The sequence below is a fragment of the Mobula birostris genome, chromosome 1 (assembly GCF_030028105.1).
Source record: "Mobula birostris isolate sMobBir1 chromosome 1, sMobBir1.hap1, whole genome shotgun sequence".
Lineage (NCBI taxonomy): Eukaryota > Metazoa > Chordata > Chondrichthyes > Myliobatiformes > Myliobatidae > Mobula > Mobula birostris.
Window position 1 is genome coordinate 201,320,691 of NC_092370.1, and position 27,338 is coordinate 201,348,028.

A 27,338-nucleotide genomic window follows, 5' to 3' on the forward strand; every position below is an offset into this window, starting at 1 on the left:
TGTAAATTAAACTTTTGTTCTAAAATTAAATGTCTGATGTACACCATTCAATATTTGAAAAAACCATAATAATCAGTCTTCATGGGCACCAAACAAAAGTGTAGATTATTAACCAAAATAAGGGCTATTTAATTGTTTCACCAATTTCATATTTAATCTTAAATGATGAGTGAAACATTTACTCTGTGGGATCAATGACTGTTCTTGAAATAAGTCTTTAAAATGTATATAGCATCTTAAAACGTACACCTATGTGACTTACTCTACAAGGCAATATGCACTCTATCTTAAACACAAGAGATTCTGCAGATGTTGGAAATCCAGAGAAACACACACAAAAAGTTGCAGAAACACAGCAGGTCAGGCAGCATCTATGAAAATGAATAAACAATCAATGTTTCAGGCCGAGATGCTTCATCAGGACTGGAAAAGGAGGGCAAAGATACCATAATAAAAAGTTGGGGGGAGCAGAAGGAGGACAAGCTAAAAGGTGATAGGTGAAATCAGGTGGGTGGGAAAGGTAAAGGGCTGGAGAAGAAGGATTCTGACAGGAGAGTGGACCATAGGAGAAAGAGGGGCACCAGGGGGTGATGATAGGCAGGTAAAAAGCAGAGGGAAGAGGCCAGAGAGGAGAATAGAAGAAGAGGGAAGTGTAGTGTATTTAATATTTTAAGAATATTGTTAATATATTTGATTAAGCATTCTTTCTTTGTTTTCATAACTCATTATGGGTTATATATAAAAAGTACATGAATGGCATATGTCATTAAGCTACCAATCATGTGTGAGCACCTCACTGAAAAAAAGAGGGCAAAAACCTAAATGGACATGTATCCTGGCTCCTGTGTTTTTTTTCTTCTTTCAAATAGTTTCTGAAGTTACAAAACATACAGTAGTGATAGGAACATTTTAAAACAAACCCATGACCATTACTTATACATTGAAACACTTTTTTCTTTGGAAGGGGAGAGAGGTGTTCAAGTTTTTTTTAAGAAGGCAGAGCACTGATGAAGTAACAAGCAATGAATACAGCATAGGTTCATAATGAATAACCAGTGAGTACCAGATGATGGTAATAATAAGTAAATAAAAGCAGAAATGGCTGGCTACATCGGAAAGATAGATGTGTTCAATTGCACAACCAACAACTGGATGATGTATACTGAATGAATTGAGCAGTATTTTCAAGCAAATGAAATAGCAGATGAAAAATGAGTGCCAGTATTGATGTGTGCAATAGGTGAAAAGGTATATAGTTTGCGTAGAAGTTTAACTGCTCCAACCAAACCAGACAAAATGAGATTTGCTGATATTGTGAATGCAATGCAGGAACATTCAGAATCAAAACCATTGTTGATTGCAGAAAGCTTAAGGTTTCATAGGCAGAATCAAAGGGAAGGGGAGTCCATTTCAGCCTACTTGAGCTGATGTTGGAGGCCACCTACAAGGAATATGAGGTGCTTCTCCTCCACCCTGAGAGTAGTCTCATCAAGGCAGAGGAAGAGTCCATGGACCAACATGTCAGAACAGAAATAAGGATAGGAATTAAAATGGTTGGCCACTGGGAAATACTGCTTTTGCTGGATGACGTGGAGGTGCTTGACAAAGCAGTCCCACAATTTATGTGATGTCTCATCAAGGCAATGGGTGCACAAAATACACTAGACAACTCCAACAGAGTTTTGGAACCCTTTTTTGTTGATTATATGTTTCTGAAAAAATGTTTTACAATAGTTGTGATTATACTTTTGTTTTTCTAATCTTTGTAATTTCATAAGTGTTGTTCTAAAAAAGTGGTCAGTTTGCTAATGTGTGAGTGGGTATCCAGTCCAGTAGGAAATTAAGTTTGCCAAGCAGAACAATTGATCACATGTTCTGTCCCTCTGGTTCATGGTAGACTACTTCCTTCCATTATGAGATTGTCAGTTTATTTTCATTTTTCCATGCAAACTCATTAAATACATCTATGAAGAACTGATAGGCAACACAAATCATTACAAACAAAAAAAAATCTGCAGATGCTGGGAATCCAAGCAACACACACAAAATGCTGGAGGAAATCAGCAGGCCAGGCAATATCTATGGAAAAGAGTGAACAGTCAATGTTTCGGCCGAGACCCTTCATTAGGTCTGAGAAAAAAGATGAGAAGTCAGATAAGAAGGTGGGGGGAGGGGAGAAAGAAATACAAGGTAGTGGGTGATGGGGGAGGGTGACATAAAAAGCTGGGAAGTCAACTGACGAAAGAGATAAAGGGCTGGAGAGGGGAGAATCTGATAGGAGAGGACTGAAGGCCATAGAAGAAAGGGAAGGGGGAGGAGCACCAAATGGAGGCGATGGGTAAGTAAAGTGAGGAAGGGGAATGGGAAATGGTGATGGGGGGGGTGCATTACTGGAAGTTTAAGAAATCAATGTTCATGCCATCAGGTTGGAGGCTACCCAGAGGGAATATAAGGTGTTACTCCTATCTGGGCATGGCAGTAGAGGAGGCCATTGACTGATTATTACTATTAAGACAAATTATTACTGATTAAGACATTATTACTATTATGCCTTCGTTGTCTTCAAAATAGACTTACGATACATATTAATAATTGACCCTAAGTTCCATAAATTGATCCGTGATATCTGATGCATTGATTTCTGAAAAGCAAGCATTCTAAAATTTATTATTACTTTTAGGAGATATATTTTACTAATGACTAAGCTTTTAAATGAAGTATCGCAAAATGTATAATTAAAACTCATAATTCTGTTTGAATAGTTTTTAAACAATTATGTAACTCTTAAATGTTTTCAGAATAAATTACAAAGTTCTAATTCAATTTTGTAAGCTTTGTGTGAACTTTTACCTAAGTAATAGAAAAAGGACTTGTAAGTTCTAGCCAATCCATTCAGAAATGCTTGGAATAAACAGTGTATTTTAATACACAATCTAAAATGCTATGAAGAAAACCTTTCCCATTCAACAGAATTTGTAATATTCTTCCACATGTGTTTTTTGCTGTAATCACTTGAGTCGGGTATGATGTTCTTAAGGGGCTGTCTATGTGTATGTTACTGCAAGTAAACTAAAATTATAAATGTTCTCTTTGCAGTTAATAAATTAGCCCAAGTAGTTGTTTTGTGCAACCCCGGAAAACTTAATCATGTACTTATAATACAATCAAAAAGATTATATTTTAACTTACATTTTATAGATGTACAAAACTTTTGTGCTTTTATTAATATAATGTAATAGCTAAAAATATAGAGCAAAAGACAAGCTAATAACTCGGACTGGAATTTCAACCATATAAAACCGATTATTGGTAGGAAATGGTATCCAATAACTCCACATGGTAACTAAAAAAGACACAATATTATCATCCATATTAAGGTTCGCAAAAATAAAATTGTCTCAGGGATGTCTGCCTGAAGTAGGTATTAAACTCTATGCTTTTTAAAATAAGGGCCTGCAAATGTCTCTCTAGTTTATGGTGGATGCATGATTGTAAACACAGTTTGACTGTTATACATGGTGGGTGGTTTTACCTGATGGCCAGGATCCTGGTCATGATTGGCAATGTCATTTTACATGCCTCTGTGAGATTATTATTGCTGTCTACATTACTTTTCAATATCTTCTTGGAATTGTTGGATCAGAATAGTTTCTGCTTTATGTCAAATTTCCTTTATGGCCAAGCATTCGCCAAAGGAGCTAATGAATGTAATATTCATTATATTGGGCATAATTACAACTCTGTAACTAGAATTCTGCTTGAGAGTGTAGGAGGAGAACGCGATGTTTGGGGTTAAAGAACATAACAGTTCTGCCAGTTTTATTTCATCATTTATTCATTTATTTATTCATGCTGGGATGCTTGGGTAGGGTTATAGCATATGGAATTGGTCACTGAACCCATGCACTGTCTGGGAATTATTCAAAAAAAGTCAGGAAATCAAAGTGCAAATAACTGCTTGAAATTATTGATGCTTTTTTTTTTGCAATTGAGTGCAAAACTATCAGTGTTCTTTGTCTAGCAATTTGTATTCCTCTAATCTTGGCCTTATGCATATCTATAATCTTATGCACAAAATACTCTGCAGATACTGGGGTCAAAGCAACACTCACAACAGCTGGAGGAACTCAGCAGGTCGGGCAGCATCCGTGGAAACGATCAGTCAACATTTCGGGCCGGAACCCTTCGTCAGGACTGAAGATGGAAGGGACAGAGGCCCTATAAAGAAGGTGGGGGGAGAAGGCTGGTAGGTTCCAGGTGAAAAACCAGTAAGGGGAAAGATAAAGGGGTGGGGGAGGGGAAACAGGGTGATAGGCAGGAAAGGTGAAGAAGGAATAGGGGAAAACACAATGGGTTGTAGAAGGAGGCAGAACCATGAGGGAGATGATAGGCAGCTGGGGGAGGGGGCAGAGTGAAATAGGAATAGAGGAAGGGAGGGGGAGGGAATTACTGGAAGTTGGAGAATTCTATGTTCATACCAAGGGGCTGAAGACTACCTAGACGGTATATGAGGTGTTGTTCCTCCAACCTGTTTAGCCTCATCATGGCAGTAGAGGAGGCCATGTATGGACATATCTGAATGGGAGTGGGAAGCAGAGTTGAAGTGGGTGGCTACTGGGAGATCCTGTCTGTTTTGGTGGACGGAGCGGAGGTGCTCGACGAAGCGATCTCCCAATCTGCATCGGGTTTCACCGACGTAGAGGAGGCCGCACCGAGAGCACCGGATGCAATAGATGACCACAACAGACTCACAAATCTTATTTGTACCACAATGACCAGCTGTACCTTTGACATCCTCAGCTTTAAACTTGGATGTCAGTCATGGCTTGGTTGGCAGAATATTTAGCTTTGAGCCAGGTAAATGATTTATGTCCCTCTCCATGGACTGGAACACATTAATCCAGGTTGACATTCTAATGCAGTACTGAGGAATGTTTTAATGTTACGAATACTGTCTGTTAATAGCAGACCTCCCCACTCTTGTTAATGATTCAATGACATTACTTGGAAAATAATAAAAGTACCAATGACGCTGTGAAACATTTATTCCTCCAACATCTAAATGAAGGGACAGTTTGGTTTTCAACACTTGGTGTCTGTGGAAGCTTTCTATGCACATATTTGTTTTAATGTTGGAAACAACATAGGCAAAGTAATTGACTTTAATGTCGTTGACACTTCCTTCGTCAAAAAATAGGCTGCATGAAGGCAACTTCCAATCCTTACGTCTCCTCAGATGATAAGCCTTTTGGTCACTAGTCCCAATGTCTCCTCGTGTGGTTCGACGTCAAACTTTGCCTAACGTTCTTGAAAAGCCCTTAGGTATGTTTTACCTGAGCTCCATCAAGTAATCCTAAGGGCAGTATGTTGTCGCATAATTCTGTATTTTCGCTTAAAGCTAAAATAGAGATTGTCATTTTTATGAGATTAATCAATCTGTTTATAATGTATAACGTAATATGGAATCTACAAGCTTCCAATCAAGCGTGTGACAATTTATGAGTTGGAAATTCCACAATTTGTTCAGAAAAATGCGACTTCGGTATACTTGGAAAAATAGGTAATGAGACTCCATTCCATTGTGTTGGATTGAAGCCGCCCGTACGCGACGGCCGATGCTAACGGGAATGCCGACCTTGTGTATCCCTGGAGCTCAGCGCCCGGATGTGCGGCGCTGCTTCTTTCCCATTTCCATAAAAGGCAGCGGAGGCTCGGCTTCATTGTTCGCGTTTTCAGGCGGCGCTGCATGCAATCGGGCCGGACACAGTGGAGGGACTGAGTTTGTAGGGCCGACAGGGAATCGACCGTCTCTGGGTCTGGACGACGGCTGAGGGCAGCCATGGGCGGCGGACTGTGAGCTGCCGAGAGTGACGTTGAAGTCCAGCGGAGCCCAGGAACGACTCCATTATAGCGTCCGGCAGGGAAGCAGCCAGCTGTGTGGACACTTAAGCGGCTTTCCTTTTCTTCTGAAGGCGGACACTGTAGGAAAACGGTGAATTAGTATCATTGTGGGTTACCCTCAACATTACTTCAGTGGATTCTCTGAGGTAATTTTCTTTTTCGCGGTATTTTCCCTGGAATAACTGTTGCTGCCGAGCAGCCGCCCCGCTCCATCTCTGCCCACGCTCGTCGGCTTCGGGAGCTGCAGGCGGCCAGATCCCAGGAATCGAGCGATGGACGTTTCGTGTGTGTGTGTGTGTATAGAGGGGGAGGGTTGGTACTCTTGTCCTTTGACGGGCGGAGAAGGGTCTAATCCGATCCAACTCCAAAGGTCGCCTGTTCAGCGGAAAACACGTCCGAAAACAGCCAAGGGTTTTATTTTCTCCAGGGCTTTTCTTTGCTGACCCTACCCAAGCGGGATCCACATTTAACGAGCAGTGTTTTAATCAATCTCAGATTGGGAATTGCGAAGTCCGTTTGGGAAGCGCCACTTTGTATCCCGGGTCCCCCATGGATTTCTCACGCTACAGGAGTGGGACAACCAAAGACTTCTGAGCCCCATTTTGTTTTCAAGTGTGTTTAACGGAGGGGAAAACCATTCCAACAGGTCAGCAGTGCCGCCGCGTCTCCTTATAACGGAATAAAGAGAAAAGGGAAGGCGAGCTATGTACGCGCAAAGATCTTTAATTCTTTGACTCGTACGAATTGCATTTAATGTTGAAGTAAAACACAATTTTACAACCAGATTATGTGCTCTGAGAAGATGAATAATATTATTGGTTTATTGCACTACTCTAACAGTTTTAAAGTTTGTTATCAAGGGGCGTAAATATTTTGCCGTTATTTTGTTGCAGTTAAACGGAATGGCTCTGGACGGTATTCGGATGCCTGATGGCTGTTACGCTGACGGGACGTGGGAGCTGAATGTTCTTGTGACCGATCTGAATCGCGATGTTCCCCTCCGAGTCACCGGGGAAGTGCACATAGGCGGAGTGATGCTTAAACTGGTGGAGAAACTTGGTGAGTTCTGATCCTAGTGGGGAGTGCCATCTCTGATTTTTGCCAAAAGACACATTATGGATATTATCGACGGTGCGATTGCACGATGCCTTGTATGGGTTACAGTTTAGACCAGATGATGCGTTGGCTGTGCAGCGAAGGAATTTCAGAAGGTTGAGCCAAACTCCAATGTTCCTTTCTGCTGAATTGCTGCCAGTCGGGAGCTGAGTAAGCCTTGCTGAAGTTCATCGAAAAATGTAAAATTCGTTATGTTTCGTTCAATCTATAATAAGCACCCCACCACATCACCTACACTGTCACTTTAATATACGTACAATCAGTCGTATTATATATGTATGTATATATATGTGTGTGCTTCTATGTAAATTTTGAGTTTTTGTCACATGGTAGGATGATACAATGATAAAATCAGAGTTCTCCCAAAATTCATAAAAATCCATATTTTAAATTTAAATTTTGTTCAGTAAAATTCCACAAGCAAGTTGATAATCTTGGTGCTTATATTTAGATGGTAAGACACAAGAGCAGAATTAAGCCGTCTGGCCCGTTGAGTCTGCTCCACCATTCAATCATGGCTGATCCTTTTTTTTTCTCCTTCTCAACCCCAGTTCCTGGCCTTCGCCCTGTAACCTTTGATGTCTTGTCCAATCAAGAACCTATTCATCTCTGCCTTAAGTACACCCAACAACCTGGTCTCCGCAGGGGGAGGTGGGGCATTAGCGGAAGTGGCCACACATTTTAGTTCCACATCCCATTCCCATTCTGACATGTCTATCTACAGCCTCCTCTACTGTAAAGATGAGGCCACACTCAGGTTGGAGGAACAACACCTTATATTCCGTCTGGGTAGCCTCCAACCTGATGGCATGAACATTGACCTCTCTAACTTCCACTAATGCCCCACCTTCCCCTCCCCCCATACCCCATCCGTTATTTATATACACACATTCTTTCTCTCTCTCTCCTTTTTCTTCCTCTGTCCCTCTGACTATACCCCTTGCCCATCCTCTGGGTTTCCCCCCCCTTTTCCTTCTCCCTGGGCCTCCTGTCCCATGATCCTGTCATATCTCTTTTGCCAATCAACTGTCCAGTTCTTGGCTCCATCCCTCCCCCTCCTGTCTTCTCCTATCATTTCAGATCTCCCCCTCCCCCTTCCACTTTCAAATCTCTTACTAGCTCTTCTTTCAGTTAGTCCTGACGAAGGGTCCCGGCCCGAAACGTCGACTGTACCTCTTCCTAGAGCTGCTGCCTGGCCTACTGCGTCCACCAGCAGCTTTGATGTGTGGGGCCCCAAAACTGTTCACAATACTCAAGGTGAGGCCTCACAGTGCCTTATAAAGTCTCAGCATCACATCCTTGTTCTTGTATTCTACACCTCTTGAAATGGATGCTAACGTGGTATTTGCCTCCCTCACCAATGACTCAACCTGCAAGTTAACCTTCAGGGTGTTCTGCACAAGGACTCCCAAGATCCTTTGCATCCCAGATTTTTGGATTTTCTTCCTGTTTAGAAAATAGCCCACACATTTATTTCTGCTACCAAAGTGCATGACCATGCATTTTCCAACATTGTATTCAATTCACTTTCTTGCCCATTCTCCTAATCTAAGTCCTTCTGCATCCTACCTGTTTCCTCAATACTACCTGCCCCTCCATCAATCTTTGTATCATCTGCAAACTGGGCAACAAAGCCATCTATTCCATCATCTAAATAATTTATATACAGCACAAAAAGAAGTGGTCCCAACACCTACCACTGGAAGAAGGTAGATAATGCATTTATAATCTGTCTTTCACAAGCATTTTATTGTGTGCTACTGTTCTGTAATTGAAGGTTTGAAACTCTCTTGAGGAGAGGAAATTCTTACCAGTTTGTCCTTGTATTAAGGTGTGCTGATAAAAGGTGATCAATTACCTTGTTTTGGTGATCATCACAATTGGCAGGTGAAGACTTCCCTAAATCCCAAACATGATTTTTTTAATATAATTGACAGGGAGGTGGGAAGGTGGTTACATATGATTTTCATAGTGAGATTTGGGATGAATAGCAACACGTGCACGAGATGTATGGGAGGTTTAATCTTCAAGCATAAAAGTTGCAGCATGACAGATTCAGTGTAAACTAATTCCTTTAATTTGCTCCCCACTGACTGTGTAATATGGTAATGATTAAGAAATCACTTAGTAAAACGTCACCATGATTAAACATTATATCCCCGAACTCAAGATCATGCTGACTAGTTGAGAGAAAATGGAGGAAAACTGGACAAGAAAAAACTAGGGTCCATTAAATCTGCCATATGCTCTGCAAGAAGAGCCTATTTTTCAGAGATTATTACAGAGAATAATGCCAATTCAAGAATAATGTTCTCAAATATAAACCAAGTGTTGAACCCTGTCCCAACATAAAACATCTTCAGTCAAGGCATATAATTCCACAAAATCCAAGGAAATTGCAATCCTTTTTATTAACAAAATTGCTTCCATTAGCTACATATACAGGTAACCTCTATAGCCAACCTCTTAAAAAGGGCAACTATGTCAAAATTATTAGTATTTCTGATTCCAAACTCTATAAGAGTAAGCCATCTACTTGCTGCCTCTATCCTGTCCCTACCACACTTTTTAAGAACACTTTTAATAGTGTTTTCAATCCTGTTCAGTAAATTATTAACACATCCCTTGAAACTGGAGTTTTTCCAGTTGACTTCAAAACTGCGGCTGTCAAACCACTACTTAAAAAGCCAAACCTTGATAGTTAGCTACAGCCCTGTATCAAGTCTTTCTTCCTGGTCAAGGTTCTTGAGAAAATCACTTTCAACCAACTCAATAGCTTTCTGAATGAGAGCAATATTCTAGAAAAGTTTCAGTCAGACTTTAGTGCAAACCACAGCACAGAGAAAGCCCTTATCAGAATTGTCAACGACCTTTGGCTCAGCACTGACGCCAATAGAGTCTAGATCTAAGAGCTGCCTTCAACCGATTGACCACAGCATTCTACTAGATTGCCTTGAAACTGGGTTAGCCTCTCTGATGGTGCCCTTAATTGGTTTGCTCATGTATCTTGGAGAGAATTTTTTTTCTTGTCTGGCTTGGAAACCAATCTTCTAAGAGGTATGTACTTTTTGATGTTGCTGATTTCTCCTTGTACATACTCCCCTTAGGAGACATCATTAGAGAGCATAAACTTGATTTCCACAGTTCTGCAGATGACACACAGCTGTATATCTCGATTCAGCTCAATGATGATAACACCCAATCTTCTCTGACTTCGAGCATGGCTGCAGTAAGCAAGTTGATGAACAATAATTTCCTAAAACTAAATGAAGATAAAATTGAAATACTTTTGGTTGGTCCCAAAACCTAAAGAGATTAACTCCTTGATAAACTTGGGGATTGGAATCCCCTTGTAAAATCAGAAGTAACGAGCCTGGGTGTTATCTTTGATTCTGATTTGAATTTTAAATCCCACATATAGAAAGTGATCAGAGTAGCATTTCTACACTTAAATATTGCACGATACTGTAGTGGTTTTATGTATTGCTCTGTACTGCTGCAAAAAAAAAACAAATTTTATGACATGCGAGTGATGATAAACCTTATTTTGTTATAGGTCTCCATTGTGAACTGAGAGTGCGAAGGGGGCAGGGATAGGAGAATCATGATTCAGAAAAGGGCAAAGGGAGGGGAGTAAGCAGAAAGCACCAGAGAAACATTCTATAATGATCAATAAACCAATTGTTTGGAATCAAGTGACTTTACCTGGTGTCTCAGGACTGGGTGTTTCTACACCCACACCACCCCTCGCCCTGGCACTCCTTCCCTGCTGCCTGTCCCACACCCCTCCTGCTGTGCTTCATCCTCGCCATTTCCAACACCCTTTGCTCCTGCGAGATTTACAAACTCGCTGTTTGCTCCACATTGACAAATACAGTTCTGGTCAAAAGTCTTTGACACCCTAGCTGTATGGATTGAAGTTCTTCAGCATCAGAAATTAACATATGATTCACACTTTTGTATCAAATAGACTAGATTACCGCAATACACTTTACTGGCCTTCCAATGCAGTCTACTGACAAACTTCAACTCATTCAGAATGCCGCTGCTAAACTTTTAAACCAGGATGAAGGAACATATCACTTTCATTAGCTACTCTGCATTGACCTCTCTGTTTTAGAATTGATTTTAAAGTTCTCTTACGTGTTTTTAAAGCTGTTAATGGTCTGGGACCAGAGTACATCACAGAATCATTTTCATTTTATAATCCTGATCGACATTTCAGATCTGCTTCCACTGGTCTCTTACACTTCAACAAACTCCCTCAAAATATAATTGGCAGGTCAGCTTTTTTGAACTATGCTCCAAAAGCTAAAAGGGATGCAGACTTGGCTGACACTTTTAAATGCCAGCTCAAAACCTATTTATTTAACCTATTCATCTAACATCGTTTTGTCATTTATTTTAATATTTGTTTTTATTTTTATTTTATTTTCATGTTTGTATTTTTATCCCGTTATAAAGCACCCTGAACTACATCTGCATGAAAAGTGCTCATGCTATAAAGATATTATTTTTATTCATTCATTCTCAGCTCAAGCTGGTAAAACCTGAGGTACAGACATAGCCAAGCACACTCATTTCTAAAATGATAGGAACTTTTAGACTATTCTAGTGGAGTTTAACATTTTGGCTTTCTGGAGATTTATATAAATATTGCTGTGTAGGCTTAATTGTTTAATGCTATTATGTGGTGACTTTGGGGTGATACCAGTTGTAGATATTACTGTTGGGACAATGTATACTCTGTTCATGTTCCATAGTCTTTCAATTTCTTCTTTTAATTTGACATATTTCTGGTGTTTTCCACTTATTGATTTCTGTAAGTTATTATGATTGTGATTATCATGGGCATGCCTTTACAAAGGGCTGTCACAGATAAGTTTCTGTAAAGTATTGGGCATTAATATGTTTCTCTTTGGTTGTGGAGAAACAACTATCCTTTTTAATTAAAACTACAAGATGTGAATTGTTCGCCATCAGAAATAGAGCTATCTATTGTGGAATATCTTAAGATGATTAGCATTGTAGCTACTGTGTACTAATAATTGAAGTCCCAAATGATAGGCTGACATCTGATAAGTCCAATCAGTGGCCACTTTATTAGCTATCTCCTGCACCTAATAAAGTGGCCACTGAGTGCATGTTTGTGGTTTTCTGCTGCTGTAACCCATCCACTTCAAAGTTCCCTTCTCCAGCCTTGTATCCCTTTTGCCAATCAACTTTCCAGCTCCTAGCTCTATCCCTCCCCCTCCTGTTTTCTCCTATCATTTCGGATCTCCCCCTCCCCCTCCCACTTTCAAATCTCTTACTATCTCTTCTTTCGGTTAGTCCTGACGAAGGGTCTCGGCCTGAAACGTCGATTGTACCTCTTCCTAGAGATGCTGCCTGGCCTGCTACTTTCCACCAGCATTTTTTGTGTGTGTTACTTCAAGGTTCAATGTGTTGTGCATTCAGAGATGATCTTCTGCACACCACTGTTGTAACTCATTATTGTTTGACTAACTGTTGTCTTTCTGTCAACCTGAACCAGTCTGGCCTTTCTCCTCTGGCTTCTCTCATTAAAAATGCATTTTCACCCACAGAACTACCACTCACTGGATTTTAAACATCTTTTTTCATATAATTCTTTGTAAACTCTAGAGACTGTTGTATGTGAAAATCCCAGGAGATCAGCAGTTTCTGAGATTCTCAAACCATCTTGTCTGGCACCATGGTCAAAGTCACGTAGATCACATTTCTTCTCCATTGTGATGTTTGATCTGAATAGCAATTGAAGTTCTTAATCATGTCTGCTTGCTTTTATACATTAAGTTGCTGCCACATGATTGGCTGATTAGATATTTGCATTAACGAGCATATGTACAGAATAATGTGGCCAGAGTGTATGTTAAGCATTTTGGATGCAAAGGATGTTTTAGAAGTCAGTTTGTAAGTGTGTTTTGTATTACGTGATGTGTTAAGAATTTCTGTTGCTTCAAATGGGTGTTAGCATTTATGATGTGAAGGTGAAGAGCCAAGCATTGTGGAGGGATGTCTGAGTAACCATTTGTAAAAGGAAGACGGAGATTGTGGTTGTTGATGTCCTTATGCAGCTTGTATCTTTACAACACCTCAGTACATGCAATTGATGGAAGATTAATTGGGAATCATAACAGAGAGGCTGTTGCTACACAGCAGTCAGTAGCCTGTCTTGTGTTGCATCCTCCCAGATCCCTTCAGCTTAGTCTGCCCTGATGAAGGGTCTCAGCCCGAATGGCACCTTTCCATCATTTCTGCCTCCAGAATTGCGTGTGTGTTAGCGACTCTGGGTTTCCAGCATCTACGCAATCTCTTGCGTTAAAGAACCAGAAGGCAAGTTGGACGAGCATGGAAGAAGTGTTTGTAGAAGTTGGATTCAAACTTCAAGCCAGCAGACTGAGTATGGGGCAACATGGGTAACCTCTTTATTAACAGGGCAGCCTTAGTGCGTTAAATGAATACAAGGCTTGGATAAATCAATGCTCAAAGTAGTGGTGGAATGTCCTTTTTTGGGTATATTTTGTGAATCATTTGAAAACAAATGGGTTATCATAGGATTAGACTCAGTTAAATTTTTGATTTATAACTGGCAAGTAGATGAGTTTAGCTTTGAGAACACATTTTTAAAAGTAAAGGAATTCTGAATGGAAAATATGATCTTGATTCCAATTAAATATGCAGTGATAAAAGATTAATTTAATATGAAAGGGAGCAATGCATAAAATAATTTTGTTTATGATGTCTGCATCAAAGAAGTATGCCTAGAAATTCAGCAAACTAGTAATGCCTCCATACAAAGTGCCGTGAATATTCTGTTGATTTCAAGTGGGCAGTTGAAACTTGATCTGTTAGGGGTCATTATAGCTCAGTAGAATGCCTTGAAATGCATTTGTCCGTGTGAGAAGAGCATGGTGCTGTTTCACAATACTTAATGTTAGGGCATTACTTTGTCTTTTGAGTCCCTTTGCTTTTTGCTGTGAGGTTAATTTGTATATGTAATTTGTTTTAGATACTTTACTGAATTTATGTATTCTTGAATCTCTTTACTATTGATCTTCACTTTAGTTGCAAGTTTTTATCTGGATAACTCTGGAGAGCTAAAACTAATGCAAGGCACTTGAGGGGGAATTGTTTTGTGTTGGGAGAAGTGAGAGACTGCATACAGAATGGTAATGCAGGAAGAGAATGTTGAAATAGTCAGATAACAGGAAGCCAAAAACTCAGCCATCTTGGGGTTAGTATACTGGGACCAATAATACCTTAATTGTCTGGCATCTGAATGTTCAAAAGTTCTAAAGGTCTGTCATCTGTGCCACTTGTTAGCTTTCAATGTGAGTCAGAGGCTTCAGAGTACTAGTTGGGTATGTATCCAGGGTCCAAGGATCACTGCAGGCCAGGATTGGGGTCCAAAGTACCAGGAGTCAGGAACATTGGGTAAGTTTGTAGCTGGAGTTGGGATTCAGAGTGCTTGACTTGACTTCCCATATTCACTAGAAAATTTATTATACTGCTTTGTAATATGTAAAGATAAAAATAATCTTGGGTATGAAGAGCATCCAAACCTCCAGAAAATCTGCTAGTCCAGCTCGACCAAGTCCCAAAGGTGTTGGAGTATCTAAGTGTTGCTGTATTGCTCAGAGAGGAAAGTGATGTTAGGATTGCCGCACAGTGTGCAGGTGATGATGCTTAATTTTATCTTCCAAGAGAAGCTGAAGTGGAGAGATGAAGGTTTGGGCAAATTGACAGTAACTGGGAATCAAGAGAATGGATTATAGTGGAGAAGTAAATTCAAATTGGGACTGTGCTATGTATCGAGGCTGCAATGTAAGCTCTGGTTGATCTGAGAGAAGTTACGGGAATTTATGGATGGTTATGATAGGTTATGGGTGGCGCGGTAGCATACCGGTTAGCGTGACGCTCTTGCAGCGCCAGTGGCCCCAGCTCAGTTCCCGCCACCGTCTGTAAGGAATTTGTATCTTCTGCCTGTGACTGCATGGGTTTCCTCCGGGTGCTCCAGTTTCCTTCCACATTCCAAGGGCGTGTGTTGGGAGGTTATTTGGTCACGTGAGTTTGATCGGCAGCGCATCTCATTAGGCTGGAAGAGCCTGTCACCATGCTGTATCTAGAAACACAGAAACCCTACAGCACAGTACAGGCCCTTCGGCCCACAAAGTTGTGCCGAACATGTCCCTACCTTAGAAATTACTAGGGTTACCCATAGCCCTCTATTTTTCTAAGCTACATGTACCTATCCAAAAATCTCTTCAAAAACCCTATTTTTTCCGCCTCCACCACCGTTGCCGGCAGCCCATTCCACGCACTCACCGCTCTCTGAGTAAAAAACTTACCCCTGACATCTCCCCTGTATCTACTCCCAAACACCTTAAACCTGTGCCCTCTTGTGGCAGCCATTTCAGCCCTGGGAAAAAGCCTCTGATTATCCACATGATCAATGCCTCTCAACATCTTATCTCTACAATTTAAAAAAAATAAAAATCGAGCAGAAGTTGCTACGAGCTAATCTTAGTCTGCTATAATCGATGCATCTTTTTCCTCTATAAGATATTTCAGTGAATAGGATATGTGGCTTTTGTTGAAGCGTGGTGGGGCAGGTAGGTGAGAAGAATTGTTGCCACTTAATCATTAAGTTCCCTTTGGGTTTCTTTTGTCAAATCAAAGCAAAAATGAGGTGTGGGAAAACACGTGTCTTTGGTAGAAAATCCTTTTCAATTTTGGTTGCATTGCTATCTTATTGAGCCACCTCAGTTTGAAAATCTGAATGCATCTGGCTCGATACTGACTGAAGACATCTTATGAAGCAGGGTTGTCCTTTCTCAATTTCGATTCCAAAAAAATTAATGGTTCTGCACATAGTTGTGGTCTTCTAGTACATTGATGGTCAATTGAATTGTACAGTTTATCACTGCATTTCCTGATCATATCCATCCCTAGACCCGGCTGGTGGCATAGTGGCATCAGCGTCGGACTTCGGGACGAAAGGTCCGGGTTCAAATCCAGCCAGCTGGCTCCCCTGCAAGCTTTCCATCCATGCTGGGTTACAAGCTGGTGATCTCTTTGGAAGCTCACCCTGCAAACCACTGCTGTAAATGGCCTCATACACGGTTCCCCACTACGTCAGAGAGGCGTGGAGGGAAATCGTCTGCTAACCGGAGAAACTCCAGATGCAATGTACCTTTCCTTTATCAATCCCTAATGCCAGCGTAGCCATCCAAGGGATGTGCAAATTGTCCCCTTTTAGAACTTGCTGAACCTAGAGATCTATGACTAAATTTACCACAGAATACACAAGCATGTGAATTTGGCATAGTGACCACCTAAAATGTGTTTCTAATTTTTGGACTGGGACTTGAATCTATAGTGACAGATCAAGAGGCTTATTAGAGATTAGACTTCTCTCCAGGACTACAAGAGATGCCACTAAACCACCTGTTTGGTCTGGCTTTCCACTGCCTGCAGCATACTTATTGACTCAAAAGGTCAAGGCACTAGATATGAGGCAGGGGTTCCCAACGTTGGACCCCCAGATTGGGAACCCCTGCAGATGAACCCATTTGGTCCCATAGTGACTCTTATGTGTGGTATGGCACTATGTCAAAGTCAGTCAAATTTATATTGAAGTACATACTGTATATGTCACCATATTCTACCTTGATCTTTAATTTTTTTGCAGGCATTTACAGGAAAATAAAGAAATGCAATAAAATTTATGAAAATATATAAAGAATGGCAACCAATCAGCCTGCAAAACAAGATAAATTGTGTAAATTAAAAAAATACTGAGGACATGAGTTACAGGGTCCTTAAAAGTGGGTCTGTAGGTTGTGAAATCAGTTCAGAGTTGCGGTGAGTGAAGATATCCAAACTGGTTTGGGAGCCTGATGGTTATAGTGTTGGACTTTGTACCCTTTTTTTTCCCATTCCTTTCCATTCCCGTTTTGAAATTGTTTCCCTATTATAGAAGAGGGAGGAAAAGTTCAGTGAAGAGCATTTTCTGAGGAAATGTTGAATATTGGGCTTTAACTTTCAGTCCAGGTTTGATCTTTTGATCACCTAGGTTCTTCCTGATACTCTGTTGTCTTGTCTCACAATGAATTTCACAATAAAAATATTTAAGTGGTTTGACTCTAATTTTGTTGCTAAGCTCAAAACATCCCTTGCTTGGTGTTTCCAGTGTTCGTGGGTAAAGGCCTCCTGAACTTCTGAAGCCAGTCCTGTCCTAGTTGTCCATCACTTCAGAGGTGCTTCATTATATGTCTACATATTTTATTTGGAATAAAGGTTTTGGGACACAATTAGCATGTGGGGTTTTATTGATGTATGTGAATAATGGAGTGGCCAAGGTTGTGCTACAACACTCCTGTGTCCTGTGATTGAGTTCATACCTACACAATGTCTGAATTGTGGAAAGAGAACAACGTTGATTCAGTTAGTGGCTCAGAAATCCAGTTCTGTTTAGCACACTTAATCCCATTTGTATTTGGTGATTCTTTTTGGTACATTTAATCCCATTTGTACAATGGTGTGAGGATTGATTTGCCTGATTTTTTTAATTCATTGAGGGAACCAGTTTGAGGTTTTTTTTGCTTTACATAATAACTACTTTAGACATGTGACATTATTATTGTGTTCTCCAGCTAGAGGCCATGCTATTAAAGGTGATTTGGTTTGTCATTGTGTGGCTTGAATGGAGTGCTTTCAACCAGAATCACCATATGAAAGGTTAACAGAATGCAGTGAAATGGAAAAGCATTCTAAAGAAGATTATAAAGAATTGTTCAAAGTACTACCCAATATTCTATTTGAACACTGCTCTATTTCTTCAGCGAGGGCACTTTCTGTGCAGAATTTTTTCATCCACCTTGTGTATTTAAATTTCAGCCAGATGTTTTAAGATCTTGGTACAAAGAAGAGTATTGTGGTTGCCATGGAAACTTGGGTTACTCCAGTAGGCACCACGTCCCTGAGAGGCCAGTCAGTTAAATTAGAGCCTGCCTGGAGGCCAGGTGTAAGTACCTGACCCAACTGAGCTGCAGTTGCATTTTGTCCGAAATATAAAACAGCTTGAGCTTTTCATTAATGTATCTGCTGGGCTATTGAACTGTTTACGGGTGTGTGAACTGTAGGTACAGTTCAAATATTTATGGAGATATACAAAATGACATGTTTTTAATATGGGTACTAAGTGAGTTGTCTCTCTAACAATTTTATTTTTAAATCTGATCCTTAAAGTACAAATTACTTCCTCTTTCCTTTACCTCTTGTACTTTTGTATTTAATACAAGAGACCATTTCAGGTGTATTAGTATAGTAATCTAAAGGCACAAGTAGCAGTATATTTCAACTTGCTTGTTTCCTTGTCCTGTTTCCAATTTGGAAATTGAGAGAATCATACATGTGCCTTGATCCAAGTGGGAGAGAGAAACATAGGATGTTTTCTACCATCATTTAAACAGAAATTTTTATGTTTTTTGGTGCATTTTTGTAGTAAAATCGAGCCTTCAATTAAGTGGTGTGGCTAGTACAAATGCATTACAAAGTTATTACATTGATAGGATAATAGATGTTAGTTTTCATTTCCTTTCTTGGATAATCTTACTCATTTTCAGATCATAACTTCCATCTGCCTATAAACCTGGAGGTTTTTGTGGTTATCACAGCAGCATTTTGCTCATGTTCATGAGTATCTAATCAATCCCGAGATGACTTAAAAGTTATTGCCGTTCTCAGGGAACAAAATTACTGCAGCTCTCTTAAAGTGCCTTTTAAATTCATGAATCAGATATATTATGGTAGTTCTAACTTTTTAATTCATATGCTGTGTAGTTTCTAAACAAAGCTTGCTTCCTGTGCTCTGGGTCTTATTTTTAGTACATTAATTTGTAAGCATAAGCTGTTGTGATTTATTTATATTCCCCATGGTCAATGTATCTATCAAAACTAGTTTACAAGCCACAATACATACGTACTATTATGAACACCATTTACTCACTTGCTCCTTGGTGAGGTTTTAATGAGTTTGAGATTTTTGATAATTTTTACCAAATTTTTAGGAAAGTCTTTATATTGACTTGCCTATACATAATTGCATGCAAACACGAGGAATTCTGCAGATGCTGGAAATTCAAGCAACACACATCAAAGTTGCTGGTGAACGCAGCAGACCAGGCAGCATCTCTGGAAGAGGTACAGGCGACGTTTCGGGTTGAGACCCTTCGTCAGGACCCTTCGTCATACTTGCATGCACTGGGTTCTGATGATATCCTGTGAATCTATCCCATGTACAAATTGAACCACTTTACATACAAGCTGTTCAACAACATCCTTTTTTTCTGATTTTAAAATAGTCTTCTTGTAGCCCCTACCTCCTTCCCACAATCTATCTTTCAAGGAGGTAGCAAGCTAAAAGTACTCTGTTGCAAATTAGCTACACAGCTGAATAGATATTAATGCAGTGAGGAAAAGCAGCAGCAGGTCATTGAGAGTTTTCTTTACGTTTGAGAAGGTTAATCCTGAAGTGGTCGCTGTTGGGGGATGGGAAATCTTAAAGCTATTATGGTCAGGATTGCATATTGCACAGGAAAAGCTCTGGCAGCCAAAATTGCTGCTTCCTCCAGGAATACTGCTGCTGAGAGGTAAAACATGCCTAACAGTGCAAGTCACTTCCTGTTCAGGAAAGGTTACAGATTACAGCAGCGCAGCTATTTGTCATTCTTATGTGTGTGTAATTCCGGCAATACTTTCCAGTGTTAATGAACAGATCCTTGCTAGTTTATGAACTTGTTTTAGTGTTGAAGTCATAAAGGCATACTGCATGGATGTGAACCATTCGGGCCGACACACCCATGCTGAGCAACGGCAACTCTTTGGTGCTATTCTGTCTTCCAGCACTTGGTCCACATTCTTCTATGCCTAAGTGATTCAAGTTCTCATCCAGGGGTTACACAAATGCTGTCAGCAACCCTCACCCCTCTCTCAATCAAACTCTTTGGCAGTGCATACCAGCTGCATGCCACTCTCTTGGAGGCGGGGAGGAGAGTTCCCTTTGGAATCTCTTTCCCATTATCCTAACCATTATCTTAAATCTTTGTCCTTCTTGTCTGCTTCCTGATGTCTCTTTCCCATTATCCTAACCATTATCTTAAATCTTTGTCCTTCTTGTCTGCTTCCTGATGTGGAGAAAAGTTTTAGAATGAAGAACTGTACAGCACAAGAACAGGCCCTTTGGCCCACTATGTTGTACCAAACCAATGAAATTAGTAATCAAATGAATATCTAAACACAACATTCATATTCCTCCATTGTCCTCACATTCATGTGCCTATCTAAACTACTCTTATTAGTCTTTAATGTTTCTGCCTCTACCAGCACCCCAGGCAGCACCTTCCAGGCACGCACCACTCTATGTTTAAACTTGCCTCTCACATCTCCTTTGAAACCACCCCCTCACCTTAAATGCTTGCCTTCTGGTATTAGACATTTCAACAGTTGGGGAAAAGGTGTAGTCTGTCCACTCTATCTATGCCTCTCGTAACCTCTTAAACCTCTATCAGATCTCCCCTCAGCCTCTGCTATTCCAGAGAAAACAACCCAAATTTGTCCAACCTTTCATTATAGCATTTGTCCTCTAATCCAGGTAGCATCCTGGTAAACCTCTTCTGCACCCTCTCTAAAGCCTCAACATCCTTCTGATCATGGGTGACCGGAACTGTATGCAATACACCAGATGTGGCCTAACTAGAATTTTATAAAGCTACAATATAACTTCCTGACTTTTGAACTCAGTGCCTTGGAGTAATAAAGGTAGGCATGCCATATGCCTTCTTAGCCACCATATCAACTGGTGTAGCCACTTTCTGGGACCTACGAACTTGGACCTCAAGAACCCTCTACTCATCAACACTGTTCAGGATCTTGCCCTGAACAGTGTACTGTCTCCTTTTGACCTACCTTCACATTTGTCTGGGTTAAACTCCATCTGCCATTCCTCTGCCCATATCCACAACTGATCTCTATCCCACTGTGTTCTTTACCAGTCTTCTACGCTATCGACAACATCACCGATCTTCATATCATCTGCAAACTTACTAATCTAACTACCTACATTTTCATCCAGGTCATTTATTTATATATATATTACAGACAGCAGAGGTCACAGTACAGATCCCTGCAGAACACCACTAATCACAGATCTCCAGCTAGAATAAATCCCTTTGACCACTACTCTCTGTCTCCCACGGGCAAGCCAGTTCTGAATACAAACAGCCAATTCACCACCAGTTCCCTGCATCTTAATGTCCTGGATGAGACCCCCATGAGGACCGTTATCAGACGCCTTGCTAAAATCCATGTAAGCAACACCCAGAGCTCTACCACCATCAGTCACCCTCATCACCTCATCAAAAAACAAATCAAATTAGTAAGTTATGTCTTGCCATGCTGACTCTCCCTAATTAGACCAAGATTTTCCAAATGCACATAAATCTTGTCCCTAAGAATTCTTCCAGTAACTTCACCTCCTCTGATGTGAGGCTCACCGGTCTGTAGTTTACAGGATCATCCTTCTTGAATAATGGTATAACATCAGCTACTTGCCAGTCCTCTGAGACCTTGCGTATGACTAGAAGGGACACAAAGATGCTGTTCAAGGCCCCCGCAATCTTTTCTTTTCCCCTTTCAATAACCTGGGCTGATTCCATCACACCCTGGGGGCTTATCTATCTTAATGCTCTTAATAGACTCAACAATACCTCTTCCTTTACCTTGAAGAGCCTTGGCATATCAATACACTCGACACTGATATCTCTATCCTCCACATCCTTCTCCTTGGTAAATACTGATGTAAGCTACTTATTAAGTACCTCATTCATCCTCTGCATCCAATCAAACCTTCCCCTCTTTATTCCTGAGTGTCCAACCCTTTGCCAAGTCATCCTCTTGCTCTTGATGTATGTATAGAATGCCATGGGATTCTCTTGTAACCTGGATCCACTGCTTTCTTGCCAGCCCTTTCCTCACTCCTCCACTCACTCCTTATACTCACCTTCTCCTGTATTGACAGGCAGGATTAATGTTTCATATAAGTATACCAAGGACAAAAGAATAACCAGAGAAAGAGAAGGGCCCCATTAGGGATAACAATCTGTGTCTGGAGCTAGAAGCTATAAGGGTGATCCTAAATTTCCATGTTTCTACGAGGGTAAAAAATCAAGAGTAACAAGTTTAGGGAACCCTGGATATAAACATTGTTGAGAGATGGATAAAATGAAAATTGGAAAAATATCACAAGTACAGCGAATTAAAGATGAGCAAGTCCCATCATGGGTACAAAAGAATGTAAGGAGGCACTTAAAAAAGAAATTAGGAAGGTGAAAAAAAGGTTGCAAGGCTCACTCATCTATAATTCTCAGGATTATTCCTACTCCCTTTTTTGAACAAAGGAATTGCATATGCCACCTCCCAATTGTCTGGTACTTCTCCTCTGGCCTGTGATCATAGCCAGAGGTACAGCAGTCTTCGCTCACTTACCGTAGTAACCTGGAGTGTATCCTGTCGAACCCCAGGGCTTGTCTATCCTAATGTTTTTCAAAAGTTTCAGCACATCATCACCTTAACCTTGACTTGTTCTAGCAGATGAGCATATAACACTGCTTTACTCTGCCCTCACAAACATCAAGGTCCTTCTCACTGGTGAGTATTGAAGCAAATCATTCATTAAGGATCTCCCTATTTCCTCCGACTAGACGACCTACCTAGGATATCGTCTCTTCACTACTGACAAAATGTATTGGCTAATTGTGTAGTCCTCTTTTACTCCCTTCCCTGTCTTGCCTAAATATTTTGCACCCTGGGATGTTGATTTGCCAGTCCTGCCCCTTCTCAGGGATGCCAACAAATTCATAACCCCCTGTGCTAATTAAATTAATTTATCTTGCTAGATGGACTCCTTGAATTAAAATAACTGTGCATTCACTTGATATGCACTCACCCGCCTCTTGTGCCTACTGAGCCTGCTAACTAATTCTTCTTATTATTGAGAGAGACGTGAGGAGATTGATAGCATCATGACATACCCCTTTGTATCTTTAGGCACAGTTGCAGTCCCATAGGACTGGAGAATAGCCAGTGTTGTTCTTCTGTTTAAGGGAAAATGGAGACAAGCCAGGAAATTATTGGCCAGTGAGCCTAGCTTCAGCAGTAGCGAAATTATTGGGGAAGACTCTTGTGGATAAGATCTATTCACATCAGGAAAAACATAGATTTATTGGGGGTGAGCTTTCCTGGTCTTACAAATTTGACTGAGTTTTTTGAGAAGATAATGAAAGTAAAGGAGTGGCTGTTTTGTGGTGTTCTTTCATAAATCTTTTGACAAGACCCCTCACATTCGACTGATCTGGTAATTTAAGATGTGTAGGATAAATGGAGTCATTGTAGACTGGACTCAGAATAGGTTTGGCTGTAAAAGATAGGGGGGAGTTGTGGAGAGGTGTTAACTGGCTAGTGGTCTGTGTCCTATGGTGTTCTACGAGGGTTCTCTATATAAACTAGAAAGTAGGTGAGCTGATTAGTAGATAGTGAGGAAGCTTGTCAAAGGACACGACAGGATATAGACCAGTTGGAAATAATGACACAGAAATGACAGATGTGGTTTAATCTCGATAAATGTGAGGTATTGAACTTTGGGCAGTCGGGAAGTTGTGATGTGGCTGTATAACGTTTTGGTCAGGCCATATTTGGAGAATTATGTGCAGATCTAATCTCTGCATTACTGAAAGGATGTGGAGGCTTTGGAAGGCATGCAGGAGAGTTTCACAAAAATATGTCGAGGATCAGAAAGTATTAACTGTAAAGGGAGGTTGGATGAACTTGGATTGTTTATTCTTGAGCATCAGAAGCTGAGAGGTGACCTGATACAAGTACATAAAATCAGAAAGGGCACAGATAGGGCAGATTCCCAGGATGGAAGTGTAAAATTCTCGAGGGCATAAAGTGGGAGAGGCTAAAGATGTTTCACAAGGCAAGTTTATTCACTTAGAGAGTAGTGGGTGCCTGTATCGTGCTGCCAGGGGGAGTGGTGGAAGCAGATACAATAGTAACATTCAGGAAGCATTTAGAAACGCGCAGAAACAGGCAGGAAATAGAAGGATGTGGCCCACATGCAGGCAGATGTGCGCTTTAAATTGGGGCCATCGTCAGCAGACACCGTTTAGACCAAAGAGCTTTCGCATGTGCTGAGCTGTTCAGTGCTCTCAATGTGCTTGTCCCCATTCTTGCCAACTCAGTTTAAAGTGCCCAGCAGCACCAGCCAACCTCCGTACAAGGAAGTTAGTCTGGTTCTGGTTAAGGTGCAGCCAGTCCTGCATGTACAGATCCCACGTTCCATGGAAATGATTCCTATGATATAGGGACTTGCACAATTTTAATCCCAAAGTTATTTGTGCAGAAATTATAAACCTTAGGAAAAGAACAAACAGGCTATCCTTACATATTCTTCTTGAATATTAATGTTTTTAATATAAAGTTAATTGAAACAGAATTCATGATTTCAATCATTGAATTGGGGAAATTTAATACTCCTCTGGGTAGCTTTGCAATTACAGACATCCTGCAGGGTCTTGACCAAAAACATGCACTATCCTTTGCCTCCACAAATGTCAATTGACCTGCTGTGTTCATCCAGCAGAATTTTCTTTTGCCTCCATGTATCAGCATCTGCAATCTCTTCTTTCTCCAATTACTCCAGTTTTAAATCTGTGGGAGTACTTTTTTATCCTTATTCCTTGTTTAAATACACACTATGAACATATGCAAGCCATCTGGCTTGAGCCTGTGTTCTAGTCAGATCTATGAGTCAACTGCGTCTACCTTCTGGTTACAGAAAACCATTAATCCTAAAGCTATAAATGAATAATTGAATTAGCGTCAACTGCTGACTTGTGGAAGACTGCTCCAGTCTCCTGCTACATAATTTATTTCTTTAGATGCATTGTGGGACCGGCCCTTCAAGCCATGCTACCCAGCAACCCCCGATTTAACCCTAGCCTAGTCAGAATCAGGTTTATTATCACCTGATTCTATGCCTGCCTCTTCGTTGGTTATGTGGAACAGTCTGTGCTCCAAACCTATTCTGGTACTGCTCCCCAACTTTTCCCTCGGTACATCGACTACATTGGTGCTGCTTCCTACACCCATGCTGAGCTCGTCAATTTCACCGACTTTACTCCTAACTTCCACCCAGCCCTCAAATTCACTTGGTCTATCTCGGACACTTCTCTCCCCTTTCTTGATCTCTCGGTCTCCATCTCTGGAGACAGACTGTCCACTGACATCTTCTACAAGCCCACTGACTCTCATAACTACCTCAACTATACCTCTTCCCACCCCGCCACATGCAAAAATGCCATTCCCTATTCCCAGTTCCTCCGTCTCCGCCGCATCTGCTCCGAGGATGAGGTTTTCCGTTCCAGGACATCTCAAATGTCCTCTTTCTTTAAGGATCGTGGTTTCTCTTCTGCTGTCATCAATGATGCCCTCACCCACATCTCCTCCATTTCCCGCACTTCGGCTCTCGCCCCATCCTCCTGTCACCACAACAGGGACAGAGTTCCCCTTGTCCTTACCTACCACCCCACCAGCCTCCGGATCCAGCACATTATCCTCCGCAACTTCCGCCACCTTCAACAGGACCCCACCACTAAGCATATCTTTCCCTCTCCACCCCTCTCCGCTTTCCGCAGGGATCAGTCCTTCCGCGACTCCCTGGTCCACGCGTCCATCCCCACTGATCTCCCACCCGGTACTTATCCCTGTAAGCATAAGTGCTACACCTGTCCCTACACCTCCTCTCTTGCCACCATTCAGGGCCCCAAACAGTCCTTCCAAGTGAGGCAACACTTCACTTGTGAGCCTGTTGGGGTCATCTATTGCATCCGGTGCTCCCAGTGCGGCCTCCTCTACATCGGTGAAACCCTACGTAGATTGGGGGACCGCTTCGTCGAGCACCTCTGCTCCGTCCGCCAAAACAGACAGAATCTCCCAATAGCCACCCACTTCAACTCTGCTTCCCATTCCCATTCAGATATGTCCATACATGGCCTCCTCTACTGCCGTGAAGAGGCTAAACTCAGGTTGGAGGAGCAACACCTCATATACCATCTAGGTAGTCTCCAGCCCCTTGGTATGAACATAGAATTCTCCAACTTCCGGTAATTCCCTCCCCCTCCCTTCCTCTATCCCTATGTCACTCTGCCCCCTCCCCCAGCTGCCTATCACCTCCCTCATGGTTCCACCTCCTTCTACGAGCCACTGTGTCTTCCCCAATTCTTTCTTCACCTTTCCTGCCTATCTCCTCCCTGCTCCCCCTCCCCCACCCCTTTATCTTTCCCCTTACTGGTTTTTCACCTGGAACCTACCAGCCTTCTCCTTCTCACCCTCCCCTCACCTTCTTTATAGGGCCTCTGCCCCTTCCCTCTTCAGTCCTGACGAAGGGTTCCCGCCTGAAACGTCGACCGATCTTTTCCACGGATGCTGCCCGACCTGCTGAGTTCCTCCAGCGTGTTGTGAGTGTTGCTTTGACCCCAGCATCTGCAGATTATTTTGTGTTTATTATCACCAGCATGTGTCATGAAATTTGTTAACTTAGCAGCAGCAGTTCAATGCAATACATAATGTAGAAGAAAAAAAGTAAAATAAATAAGTAAATCAATTACAGTATATGTATACTGAATAGAATAAAAATCATGCAAAAACAGAATAATATATATTTAAAAAGTAAGGTAGTGTTCATGGGTTCAATGTCCATTTAAGGATGGCAGAGGGGAAGAAGCTGTTCCTGAATCACTGAGCATGTGCCTTCAGGCTTCTGTACCTCCTACCTGATGGTAACAGTGAGAAAAGGGCATGCCCTGGGTGCTGGTGGTCCTTAATAATGGATGCTGCCTTTCTGAGACACCACTCCTTGAAGATGTCCTGGGTACTTTGTAGGCCAGTACCCAAGATGAAGCCGACTGATATTATCACCAACCCACACAGATTGTGGTCTTCCAGTTAGGAAGTTGAGGATCCAGTTGCAGAGGGAGGTACAGAGGCCCAGGTTCTGTAACTTGCATGTTCCATGTAATCATGGGACCATTTACAACGACCAATTAACCTACCAACTGGTATGTCTTCAGACTGTAAGAGGAAGCTGGAGCACCCAGAGGAAACTCACGCAGTCACGAAGAGAATGTACAAACTCTGCATGTAAAAGAGTTTTCCAATTTCATTCTGAACCTAATTGGGCT

At 41.4% G+C, this 27,338-nt stretch overlaps 1 protein-coding gene across 7 annotated transcripts in view; it reads left to right on the top strand.

Annotated features, from left to right (window-relative positions):
• The first annotated feature begins 5,082 nt into the window (after nucleotides 1-5,082).
• Nucleotides 5,083-27,338, top strand: part of fermt2 (FERM domain containing kindlin 2) — a 157,023-nt gene continuing 134,767 nt past the window's right edge. For 3 of the 7 annotated variants that reach the window (XM_072268806.1, XM_072268814.1, XM_072268824.1), the window contains exons 1-2: nucleotides 5,708-6,047; nucleotides 6,795-6,960. In XM_072268806.1, the coding sequence (XP_072124907.1) occupies nucleotides 6,804-6,960 (157 nt within the window). In that variant the 5' untranslated portion in view covers nucleotides 5,708-6,047; nucleotides 6,795-6,803. Of the gene's footprint in view, nucleotides 5,323-5,703; nucleotides 6,048-6,290; nucleotides 6,548-6,794; nucleotides 6,961-27,338 lie in introns of those variants that run through there. The other 4 variants (XM_072268790.1, XM_072268830.1, XM_072268780.1 and 1 more) reach the window with 4 other exon arrangements.